This window comes from Pieris rapae, chromosome 4 (assembly GCF_905147795.1).
Source record: "Pieris rapae chromosome 4, ilPieRapa1.1, whole genome shotgun sequence".
In the NCBI taxonomy this organism is placed as follows: domain Eukaryota; kingdom Metazoa; phylum Arthropoda; class Insecta; order Lepidoptera; family Pieridae; genus Pieris; species Pieris rapae.
Window position 1 is genome coordinate 11063305 of NC_059512.1, and position 13296 is coordinate 11076600.

General features: G+C 38.2%; 3 protein-coding genes across 3 annotated transcripts; 2 read left to right on the forward strand and 1 right to left on the reverse strand.

The window, feature by feature from the left end:
* Positions 1–6196: 6196 nt before the first annotated feature.
* Positions 6197–8714, forward strand: LOC111002839 (ras-related protein Rab-10). Its single transcript, XM_022273133.2, has 4 exons — positions 6197–6405; positions 6572–6771; positions 7208–7297; positions 7551–8714. Exons 1-4 carry the CDS (start codon positions 6279–6281, stop codon positions 7743–7745), a joined length of 612 nt encoding a protein of 203 aa, XP_022128825.1. The 5' UTR covers positions 6197–6278; the 3' UTR covers positions 7746–8714.
* Positions 8715–8846: 132 nt separating this feature from the next.
* Positions 8847–10582, forward strand: LOC111003222. Its single transcript, XM_022273629.2, has 3 exons — positions 8847–8982; positions 9173–9447; positions 9534–10582. Exons 1-3 carry the CDS (start codon positions 8928–8930, stop codon positions 10398–10400), a joined length of 1197 nt encoding a protein of 398 aa, XP_022129321.2. The 5' UTR covers positions 8847–8927; the 3' UTR covers positions 10401–10582.
* Positions 10583–10737: 155 nt separating this feature from the next.
* Positions 10738–12287, reverse strand: LOC111003203 (proteasome subunit alpha type-6). Its single transcript, XM_022273617.2, has 5 exons — positions 12091–12287; positions 11713–11889; positions 11389–11544; positions 11029–11302; positions 10738–10862 (listed from the first exon to the last, which is right to left on the reverse strand). Exons 1-5 carry the CDS (start codon positions 12164–12166, stop codon positions 10805–10807), a joined length of 741 nt encoding a protein of 246 aa, XP_022129309.1. The 5' UTR covers positions 12167–12287; the 3' UTR covers positions 10738–10804.
* Between the last annotated feature and the right edge of the window lie 1009 nt (positions 12288–13296).

Below are 13296 nucleotides of genomic sequence, written 5' to 3' on the forward strand. Positions count from 1 at the left end.
AATATCGCACCTCAATAAAACTTAAACTTTTAGTTAAAGAACGTTATTCAGTAAAGAAATAATATTAATCTTATCTGGACGTAATACCCTAGTTTGTGTCCAAGTACCAAAATCGTCCTTCTTAACGGGGATAACATAAGGAAGGAAATTGTAAACAACGATACAGAAACACAAAAGGATCGCTCTGGATATTACGTATTTTTAATGTGATTGCAATTGTGCATACGATTTGACAAAATACTGTAGTTATCCTTATAAATAATATAAAGGATTTCTTTAGTTACAAGCTGAAACTGTACTAATTTTATATTATAGTATTATTTGCTTTTCTAATACGTGAAATTACTAATTTAGTTTATGCAACACTACATTAAACATGACAATTTGTAATGTGTTATACAGTTATACAGTATTTATATATACATATATAATAGTATTTAGATAAAACATTAAAAAGTTAATGGAAATTAATTATTATTTTCAATTACATTCAATGGTGTCTCATGACAGTTTTATCTTCATTTAATATTATGAAGTTACAATAATCATAATCTTATATACCTAAAAATTGTTTAAAAACCTCAAATTAAAACCTTGGCAAATTGGCTGCAAATACTTTTCATAATTTTTGAAAATCCTGATGCAATCAATTATAATGAGCAAAGCTAAATCGTATCGCAGCATTTGTGACGGCTAAAAACGCATATTTTTCTGTCATTATATTATCATCATAATCTCAAACGCTTGTTTATCTAAATATTTATACAGTTATCTTATAATATGAATAATCTTAGCAAATGCGTATATTGAGATAAGTTAGTTGACAAATCTCGGATTCGGAGAAACCCTTAAAAATAGTATCATCTTTATTTTTGAATTATTTTACATGTACGGTATACTTATTTCGGAAAGTTATAATTTGCATCGTATCATCTGATGCATAAAGCGTTTGTTTCGCGTAAGCGATTATTTTCCAAAACTTATTTGAAAAGTTCTGAAACTTTCGCTTATTATCGTAAAAGCCAAATACTCATCATGGTGGTGAGTCAATACGGATCTATCCCGTAGTATGTGAGTATCGTTAAGTATTCTCATAGCGTAATGGTGGCAGGTGCCGATCTGGCCGCCCTGGCTGCAGCTTGACGCATCGATTTTCCATGGAAATTGTAATCAACATCGAAGGCTATCAATCTTATGACTAGGCCGTTTAAAGTATACTTTACTCTAGTTATTTATGTATTTGCGATCGTTTTATATATTTTTTGTTCAATACGGGGTGAAAATTCATCAGGAACCTACAAATTGTTTGTATTAGCTACTCACCCAGCTATACATCTTCACATTGGGCTACTTTATCAACTTTTTATAGATCATATGGTTTTTACTGTACATGTTACTGATTACGTAAAAAGCCAGTCTGCAAATAACATACAACGATATCGATGTATGCAGTTCAAAGCATTGACCCAGACGCATTCTAGCAGTATTTGGTAACAAGTGCCAACCGTGTACTTTTCCGGACATACCACACATTCGTGGGCCCTAAACGCTGTACAAGGCGTGTTTTGTGAGTAAATTAATATAATCCAGCCACAAAAACGCAATGGAGCGGTTATATTGAAACCATGACACACCGGAAAGCTTGCACATGCCTCGCGGTCCTACACACTGCACGAGTGCTAGTTCCTTGACCCGATCTTGTTTTAAGCAGAACTCAAAAGTTTTATTCTTATATAACTTAGTGCTACCTCAATGTCGCCGAAATATGTGTAAGAAAAAATTTACCTTATATACGCAGGCACTAAAAGTGTCTAATCAACTATATCAGTCATTTTAAGAACAGATGGTATTGAAATAAATATTACATCCACTCTCATTAGAGCACCGTTTAAGCCTTTTCTTGACACAGTTTGAATAGTACGAACAAAGGTCCAAATTAAGTGAACCAGGCGTGTGAGTTGTGACCGACCGAAACAATGGTTTACAATAGCTAATAGAAAGGCTTAGAATGCGGTAACTCGTCTGCAGGGCACGGGCCCTCTGTCACTCGCTTCTCGCGTGGCAGCCTACGTGACGATGCGCACGACGCCGCACTTCAACCCAAACCTCGACGCTGCCTTGCATTGTTAGTGAAAAAGAATATGACAAACTTCTTAAGTATGTCATATTAAATCAAAAGAATTAATATAGCTTACGAATTGTCAATGGTCAATATCTAATCGCCTTATATTAAAGGGCAATTTTGCATGTTACAAGGAGGTGCGTCCCAGCATACGAGATGAGGTCGCCCAGGCAGCGGCGGCGCGATCAGTTGTTGTATTGCTTATTGGCATGGTAATGTATGCAGATGCTACAAGTTGTGACAACGTGTGGTCAAACACGAGATGTTTTAGGTCGTCTCTAACAAAGGTTGGGCTTTAAAGTGACATTATTCTGTTTTATTTTGAAACGGGTGAAAGGTTAAAGTTTGAAAGAAAACTTTATTAGACACAATATACAGGAATATTTGGATAAAGTGAAGTGCACTAGGATTCCCTGTGTTGTGGGCAGCCCGACTCTTCCTTTTCACATGTAAAGTTAATGACATCTCCACAACACATTTATATTTAAACTATTTTTGCACAATAAGAATATTTTCTGTATCAGCGTAGGACAGGTTAACAAGATATTGTTCGAGATTTTTAGTAAATGTATCTAATGTGATTTTTGAAATGTTAGTGATAATGTTGTGACTTTGCTTATTTTCTGAAAGATGGGCCTTTGAAAGGGCCTCGGATGGAGAAAAAGCGTTGGGTGAAGAAAGTGCTATTTTGTGTTGCTTATATATACAGTTTGATTTGGTGCGGCGGGTGTTTGTTTCCAAAAAAGTATGCAAAATGCTGTTAAGTGTAATTGTCTCACAGTTAAAAGGTTTTGTTTCATAATTCATTGTACAATTTTGAAGTTGAGTAGCGGAAAGGTTTCCTATAGGATATGTTAAGAATGGCACGTTGGGTGCGCTCAGCATTGAAGTTATTGCCGCTCCACCCCATACCGATATGCAGTAAGATATCTTGATTATAATATGTAGATAAGAAGGTTTTCTAAGGCGTTGGAAAACATTTATTACTTTTCGAACTCGAGAACATAGGTAGTTCATTTGAGGGCCCCAACAAAGCCTTGAATCAATAATTAATGTCAGGTATTTGGTTGTTTTGATGCGTTCCAGGAGAGGACAGTTGCAGTTGTTGTGAAGGTTCAACCATGACTGTTATTTAAAATCTAGGTGGGATAGAGTTTACATATTGCCAGTTCTTCTCTTCCGTTCTACGCCCTTGATTTGAGAACTGTCAGTATATGAATTAGAATCATTTAATGTATGTATATTTCTTTCTTTTTTTGACGTTTTTGACGTATGTGAAAACATATATATTTGGTCTTAGACGTATTTAGAGAAAGGAGATTATCTAAAATCCATGCAGAGTTTCAAAATATATAAATTATGAGCTCAGCATACCTTGTAATAAAGCAGCTTATAAAAAATATTGTCGACACTATATTAGGAGGTATACCAAAGTAGTAATTGCAGTGAGACGAGCGCTGAGTCACCGTTGTCGAGTAACGGTGCCGGGTGCCAGGTGCCTCCTTGTCTGGAATCGAGTCATGAGAGGTCTCGTGGATTTAACGATCGAAAATAATATTTATTATTAAAAAACCAAGGTACCTAACGAAGGTCGTACTACAATAATAATATGACAATACTTTTCTTCTTGTTCGTACAATGACTATTAATTGTAAAAAAATCTTATGGGAATGCGCCGTGCACACTCAGCCGTGAGATTAATATTTAAAATTAACAATCACCTGATTAAAACTATAATTGTACGTAAATTCCGTTAATTAGACGGCGATCTCGGCTAGCCCTGTGACCCGTGCTGGTCCATTGTTCGTGGTCGCCGCTCTTCGGTCTCACAAACAACTTAGGCGACCTGTCATCCGGAGCAACACAATCACAATGTACAATGCTTTAATCGAAATACCCATTTTGTTTTACAATTAAATGATTCATGAAAAGCACCCGCGCAAATCAACAATTCGTTGCCAAGTGCTTGAAAAACTTCTGTCCCACGGTTGATTATAATATGCTCGTGCTCAAATAATATTCCTCCAGCCTAAACCGATGGAACAGTAATAGTTATGTCCACTATAGTTTCTGCTCGGTTTGAGGTTGGGAGGAACGCCAGGTGGCCAGAGTGAACCCACGAACTCTGCGGTTTACAGCATCCGCTTCGAAATTCATAAAATCTTAATTAAAAAATAACGGTTACTAATAGTCACAATTAAATTCATAAGCGATTGCTTCCGATTGGATAAAATTTATTTAAATAATATTTGAGTGTAATCGTTAACCCTTAAGCCTTTTTAACAATTTTGAATAAAACTCTCTGAGTTAAATAAAGTCTACCCAATAAAAACGTCATGGTCAAAATTATAAAGATGTATCTTGTTTTAAGATACTTTTTAATTTTTTATATAAACATAAGCGTGCATTTATTTCGAGTGATAAATAATCCAAACAAAAGCACGAATCGCTCCCTAGATTATATAAGAAAACTTAAGAGACTGAGACTTAATCCAAGATTTAAAAATCGATAGATTTTTTCTAATAAATATGATTTAGATATATATATAGGTATTACGGTAACATTTTGAATATTGGCAATAGTATGACCTTATTGTCGAAGTCTGCTCTGGGAGAAACATTGGCTCTGTTACTTTCAACTGCGACCCCAAGAAAACCCACAAAAATGTGTTTTCGGGATCGGTATCGCTAAAGGAATTTGAGTAAGGGTGCAGAGTGCAGACCACCACCCAATAAGGGAGTAGTTTTGTAAGTCTTTCGTATATAGTACAAACGATAACGATAGATATTTATTTATTGATCTTAAAAAATCTAAAAATATATGGAAGGCTGTAAGCCGTAAAAAATCTCTTTAGATCACTAAAGATTTTTTTTTGTATGTACACATAGCGTACATCCTATTTATGTTTTGTAATTTTTTTAGGTATAGCCGTTAACTAAAACCTAAAAAAATCACAAAAACATCGCACCGAATAAGTCATAATTTTAAGATTGCATCTTTAGAAAAAGAGTTGATGTAATTATGATGAAGATATAATATTTTTTCCTCAACTTTACGCAACATAAAACCCTATTTATGTCACCCTCGCCTACGTATTCGCTTGTGAGTTGGTCTTGCTGACGTCAAGCAACGGAAGTTAGGAGCAGGAAATAATTCTTATTATGTTTCTTAAAATTTGATAAAGAAGACAAAACGAAACCTCAGATGCTAAGCAGAATCTAACAGTTGGGAGCCTCCGCTCTCGCTGCCAAGTCGATAATCGTACAAATTTGTATACTAGCAGGGTTTTACCATTACTTGTTGTTTGTCAAATACCCAAAACTTATTTTAATGTATTTTAAATATATAACAAATAACTAACCGTAAAATATAATATTAAAAGGAGTTTCTATAGGCAAGGTTCTGGTCGATTTCGCTCTTTGAATAGCTAGACTAAATCTTTGCCCGAGGTGGCTGCCAGCTCTTCGATCTCCTGTGATGGCAACTAACCTTTTTGCTATTTCCTAAAAAAGACACCGAATTAAACAAAATCATATTCGAAGCCTAAATTGCATGCAAAAGCATTTAATTTTAAAGCATTTGCATGCTTTAGCTTTTTCAGCCGCCGCACCAGCTTTGTTATTGGTTCCAGGTAGATAGCAAGAGGCCAGCGTGTCCGAGCAGGTTGTATCCCTTCCCAGCACAAGCTAAATCTAATATCTATTTTTATAATGTTGTACTACACATATTAGCAGAATTTTTTAGAAATATTATTTCTTTTAGTATAATTTGCAATTAAAATTATATAAATATACGACATATTCACAAAAGTTACGGAATTAAGATGAAAGTATTATTCCGTAAAGGATTAAAAATTATTATGTATTAGTTTTAGTATTTATAAATTAACAGGCGACATCTACGATTTATTACAAAACTACAATTGTAGAAAAAATGATATGTTGTCTGTGTACAGTTATTACTTTTTGTTATAACAATTATATTATGTACTGTAATATTGCTGTAAGCTGTGTAGACAGCTGTGTTTGCAACCTGCAATGACAATTTGACATAAAATGAATGTCAAACATAGGTCAAACTGTCAGAATTTTGTAAAGATTGTAGGAGGTTTTGTGCTTCTATTTAGTTTTTGTAATAAAATATTAAATAAATACAATGGCTAAGAAGACGTACGATTTACTTTTTAAACTTCTCCTAATTGGAGATTCTGGTGTTGGCAAAACATGTATATTGTTCAGATTTTCAGATAATCATTTTACAACTACATTTATATCTACAATCGGTAAGTCGGTTTCCGTGAAGACTAAAATATTTTATACATAGGAATTTAATGGAATCTTAAATTTATTAGTACAATCTCCATCTTTAATTTTCATCATCACCAAAGTCGAAATTAAATAGTAAGTTACAATTGCAACTTAAGTTTGATTTAATTGTTAATTTTTCAGGTATAGATTTTAAAATAAAAACTGTAGAACTTAGAGGTAAGAAAATCAAACTTCAAATATGGGATACAGCAGGACAGGAGAGGTTTCACACCATCACAACATCTTACTATCGTGGAGCAATGGGCATCATGCTGGTGTATGATATAACGAATGAGAAAACATTTGATGATATTGTCAAGTGGTTAAGAAATATAGATGAGGTAAATAAAATAATAATTAATTTTTTAACATTTATGATTGCTTGACTGCTCGCTATCAATGTTAAACTGTTGTATTTAACTTTCACTATAAAGATGTGAAAAAATTCTGATCTTTAAAATGCATAAGGATGTGGCTTCATTTCTTTTGGCATATTTTTTATTTAATAAGAAAAATTTTAAATAGCTAACTTATTCTCTACTTGGTTCATATTTGCTTCCTTGTTTAAAGGACAATGGCATACAGGTTTAAATTTAAATAGGATTTATAGAAGGTACAGTAGTCTTAGCTTTTAATGATCACACTACTATAATAATAACACAAAATGACTGTAGTTGAAATGGTGCAGTTAAACTAATTTAGATTTTATGAATATGAGGCAAAATGGTAATAATTTAGCTAGAAATATATTTTTCAATTTTTATTAACCCATTTTAGCATGCTAATGAAGATGTCGAAAAAATGATCCTTGGCAATAAATGTGACATGGAAGAAAAAAGAGTTGTCAGCAAAGAACGTGGAGAGGCGGTGAATATTATTCATTATATATTATTTAGAAAGTCACATCTGTGTTTAGTGAACTTTGTGTCAGTTTTTTGCATATTATTAAATAGTCAGTATAGGAAGTTCCTAAAGTCTGAGGTCATATTTGCTAATTTGGTTGCTCATGCTAACAATTCAATTTGCATTGTCTTGTAAAATCATGTTCTATGGAAAATCATTTCTGTCTTTACCTATTTGACACTCATTCTGTCAGAATGTAAAGGGTGGTATTTTGCAGATAGCGCGCGAGCACGGGATCCGGTTCATGGAGACGTCGGCCAAGTCCAACATAAACATTGAGTGCGCGTTCTCAGAGCTAGCGGAGGCCATCCTCGACAAGACAGCGGGACGCGAGGCGGACGCCGACCTGGCGCGCATAGCAGTCGAGCGCCGACCCTCGCGTGCACCGCCCGCCCGCGCCTGCTGCTCCTAGGCTACCAGCCCACGACCACCCCCATACTTAGCGTACCATATCTCCATTACGTAATATCGGGACTATTTGTCGCAATTATTTTATGGATGTTGGCGGTGGTCAGTGAATAGTAGTTCCCGAAACAAGTTAGCATTGTTCTCAGTGATGTGTCAGTAGTTGTACCGCATTATTGACTACTTTCGGGCTATATGTGCTTAAATAATTAAAGTAATTTTTTTTTCAATTCTCTTTGGAATGCTAAATCAATGTCGTGAGAAATGAAATGATATCTTTTTCTTATAATTATTAAAATTCAAGATAAATCCTGTCAATTACGCTTTAACATGTTATTATGTTGGTTGGTTGGTTCAATGTGTTGAGGATATCTTTAGTAAGCTTACTGAGGCCTCACTATCATTGAATTAGTCTGAGTTTCCAGAGATTTCTCTTTCGTTAATTTAAATACACTTCTGTACTCTATGCATCTATTGTTTATTGGCGAAAAATAGAGTGAATTGTAATGGTCAATGCTGAAAATTCTTCAACTAAAATATAAATTATACTTTGTGGTTATTAAGGGACTAGGTAACTTAGGATTTGTCAATCCATCTTCATCATAACACAAATGGGGACCCTCAACGTCCCTTAAACGATTGAAGTGATTTAGTTGGTTTAGATAAAGATAAGAAAAGATTAATATTCACATTAATAAATTGTTTGAATTGCAGTTTACTCTGTCTAGAAAGGTGCCCCACCCAACATCTCGTAGAACCCACAAACGGATTCTCTAAAGCGCCGTGCTGCGATATAGTTAAGGCGCGGTCAATAAAGCGTGGGTCGCCCATTAGTATAGCGTAGTGTAAGCGATGTACTTTATATACTTGAAACAATATTATCGTATGGTGTATGTGTCGTCGGTTTTTACCCGCTTTTTTATTAAATTGGCATTGTAATTTGTATATTACATTCATAATAAACGATCTACTTTTATTATTGTTATTATTATTTAAACCGTCACCATTTGTCTCGTAACTAGCTTGCTCGCATAATATGCTATTTCCCTTGTCTAAGTTAACTTCAACAGTCAACCGAAACAAAGAGGCCATTTTTAAATGAGATGACACAATAAGGGGGTTGCGTACACCGAGTCGGGTCACGTCGGGATAACCCCGCCTTATCACGACCCGCGCCTCAGTGTTCGGGATGTTGCCACTACTGCTGCTCGTTTGTTCTTTCGATGTCGCGTTACTTAGTCAAAGTAAGTTTTTGGGTTTTTCATTATAAATACTAACCTACTTGTGTTTTGTTGCCTATACACGCAACGGTATGCGGCCGAACTGACTCTTTTATCTTCTTTTAAAGCTATTCGCTCAGTACTAGTAATTGGCTCTAAAAACTTGAGAAGGTTCAGACGGTATCGACAAACATTTCATATAGTGTTCCTACAGCGGAATGCGTCATCGAGCTGGGGTGCCCGGAGTGTCTGCCGGAGCACATGCCGCTGGTGACGTCACACCGCGCAGTCGATGGCGAGATGCGCGTGCGCAGCGGTGACGAGATCAGGTTCTCGTGCGGCGCGGGCCGTCTGCTGCTGGATCCGCTGCGCGCCTCAGTCGTCGCCGTCTGCGAGGACGGCCGATTCCGTCTCGGGCACGACGCTTCCCTGCGGCACCTCCTGGAGCTCGGCTGCCAGGAGGAAATCTTCGAGGACGTCTTGCACACGGTAACGACGTCGACAGCGATCTCGTAGTCGACGATTACGGGCGTCGGCTACCGTAAGTTACTCGACTTACTTCATTACCTTTCAAGGTGGAACACTGCGCGGCGCCGCTGCAGGGACGGGCGTATCAGCTCGCGGACGCGTCACAGGCGGTGCGGCACCTCGCGACTTTGTGCTACGACGAGGATCGCGGCGTGGCTACGATGGCTCACGTCCGCGGCGCATCTCCGCTGCCGCCGCACGACCACGCTCGGTCTACGCTCTCGTTGCTCGGAAACTTCAACGAGATGTTCGACGCGCGCACTCGCCGTCGCGCCGAAACGCTCTACTCGGACGAGGCTAGCCTCAATCGGCGCCTGCGCGAGATATTCAAACACGACGGGGTCGCCTTCGCCGGTCAGACGATTGCCGGTGCGAAGCTCCTGGCCGAATCTTACTTCGAGGATCGGTACGCGCCCGTCTCGCGATTCGCTTCGAACACGGTGGCCGCATGGACGAGCGTCAAGGAAGGTAACTTGCGTCATCTGCAGGAGGACGTGGCCCGGCTCCTGACGCACGACCCGTCGCTAGAAATTTACGCGGGCACGCACGGGCAGGGGGTAGTGCGCGCGTCCGGCGCGCGGACACCGCTACGGTTGATCGGGGACCGGTTTCCCGTACCTCGGTACGTGTGGACGGTGGTGGTGGACCGGCGCCGGCGTCGCGCGCTCGCCGTAGTGGTGCTGAACGACCCCTTCGTGGCGGTGAGCGAGGTGCGCGAGACGGTGTTCTGCGAGAGTGCGTGCGGCCGCGTGCCGTGGCTGCTGTCGCTGCGGCGCGACCGACGCTACGAGACGGCACTTTACGGCTTGGCTTTCTGCTGCCACGTGCACGCCTTCTCCGACGCGGTCCCCGAGATGCCTCGGGCCCTTCTCGACGATATCCCGACGGGAGACATGGGACTGCTCGTGGAATAGTACACGACAGACTTTTCGACTTCGGTATTGTACTATTGTGCCTATTCCCTGTCACCGACTCTTTAACATTTTATTTAGCATCCACTGTATCCCCGCTACGTCTTTTATCGTTCTGTCTAAACAAACAATAAACCATTTCCGAAGTCTTTGTGAAGTAAATTAAATAAATTGATTGAGTACTTTTTGAGCCTTTACACAATTTGCATCTGTATTTTTGTTCTTTACAAACACACAGATATTTCTTACTTACGAGTAGTACTTAGCTACATTTTAGGAAAGCTGTTGCGGACATCGATTATTGAATATGTAGAATTCAATTTGCAAATAATGACACAACTTTACAACACCAGCATTTTTATTCAGTTTTAGTAAAATTACACAGTATTTATAAATTTCTTGAACTTTTAGTCCTTTTCGGCAATGGCAGTGAGATGCCTGTCTATTTCACTCTCTGATAGAACCCTGCAACAATATCAATAATGGATTTATTTACTGGTATACGGTTTTGTATTAGTCTGGTCATGCCAAGTTGCCAAACAACATATATTAATAATACAATAACTTAAAAGGTCAGATTTATCAATATGAAGTATGATTGAAGCTGCAAATGGAAAAAATTTGAACTCACTTGAACTTTGGATGTTCCTTGGTGACAAGGCCGACTTCAATTTCAGAGCTCTTGAAATCGACAGCCAGAACGTGAGAGAGACAGGTGATTGCGAGTTGCACAGCCTCATCGGATGATAGGTCGGAGCGCTTCTTCAGCTTCTTCTCTAGGTAGGCATTAGCGTCCGTGGCCTTGGCCCCGGCTGCCACTGCAGCATATGAGCAATAGTACCCCGAAGGGTCTGTCTTTAGCACGCTGGGGCCGTTTTCTTCATCATAGGCAACTAGCATCATACCTGCATTTATTGGACATTTATATTCACTTAGTTCTCTAAAGTATCATATATATATATATCAACTGTAGAAAGCTGATTGAACTTACTGCATCCCAGTGGCCTCATCTCAGCATTCTGTGTATAAACCTGAGAGATATCTGCAATGCGGCGACACAGGATGTGTACTGGAATCTCTGTGCCATATTTGTACTGCCAATTAGCAGCTTCATACCGAGCTCGCTGCACCTGTGACTTACTATCCGCTGCCAAAGCAAATGACATTAAATCTCACAATATGTGATCCATGTGGAAAATGTAATTACAAATTAAATGATTGAAGCAGTTACAATATGGTAGAATATTATTGAATATTGATAAAGAATAATGAAACATGTTGTTGTAGTTATAAGGCATAAAAAATACAGCAGTACCTGTCATGCCAGTCATAACACAGCCAATGCGATCTGTGAGTGTGAACAGATGTGTAACCGACTTTGGATCTAGAAGACGATCAGGAACTTTGCGCTGCGCAGCCACTACTGCTGTATCCGCCCCGCGCAGGGCCACGGATGTCAGACCCCCTTGATTTATTGCTTTCAAAGCATACTCTAAGACAAGATAGATGATATAGTATTACAAGATACATGTATTACATGAAAACAGGTTTACATAAAGGGATGTTTATAAACTAAGCTGTACAGAGTATGTTTATTAATAATTTACAATCGAATATAAATATTTTATTAAAATTAAACATATAACCACTACACTACTTATAGTGGTATATTCAATATTAACCCAATACGTACCAACTTGATATAATCTTCCTTCAGGAGAAAATATAGTAATATGTCTATCAAATCCAGCACTACTTTCACGAGCCATTATATTAAGATAAATTCAGCACAAATTTTGTTATAATGTAAAAAATTAATTCAATTGCCGCTACAAGTTTTGTTTGATATTGACAGATATTCTCGTAAATTCAGTACTCAAATTTGGTCAATCATGTTCACAGAACATTAAACCATAGATTCTCACTAAGAACTAAGCATAGAAAGTAGAAACCACATTAAATTAACTATAATAACCGAGCTTTTAAAGATTAGAGCAGTGTTCCCAATGTGGATTGTGGGGCATGTGCCCCACGTTATTTAAGTCTGGAGTTTGAATTTATGTTTTTCATTATATGTTTTACTTATTGTGTATCGTTAACAATTTCCTAGTAATCCTCTTCCTAATAAAAGTTGCATAATTTCTCGGGGAGCCCATATCTTGGAAGCTTCAAGAGCAGAGCTCTCTGCTAAACGCGATTGATGTTGGGTCTAAGTGGGAAAACTGAGTCCACCTTACCATATCAAACACCCAATTCCCAAAACTTACCACCAGCGCTTTCCAAACAAGGAGGCTATAGCTATTGGGCGATAGTTGTACGGATCAGAGCGATCGCTTTTTTTAGGGAGCGGATGTATTGAAGCGGTCTTCCAGCACTTCGGAACAATGCTGAGCGAGTACAGGTACCAAAAAAGGCGCGTTAATACCAGTGCAAACCCCGGAGCACAAACACGCAACACAATTAGTGGTATGCCATCAGGCCCGCCAGACTTATTGATGTCCTATGAAAATAAAGCTTTGCGGAAACCACGTTGCCGAAATATAACTTCAGACATTGTAGTATCACACCGCAATTATGTCTATGCCTTCCCTTGGTCATCCAAAGTGGACTTCAATGCAAAGAAACATACCAGAAGATCGGTATTCTCCTTCACGGTTTAGCCCAGTGAGTCATCCTCCCAGTGCAATGGTGGAATGGAGAGCTGACATTATTTATGTTTCTTTTAATAATAAGTATCATTTGTTTCTTTAGAGACAAAACAGTTAAATTAAAAGATATATATTATTATGTTATATGGAGTCTCGCTCAAATAGACATTGACTGTGTGAAAAATGGACGTTATGCAATCTGTACTTAAATCATATTTGACATTTTAGTTGTCACAGTCATAATAAAAATT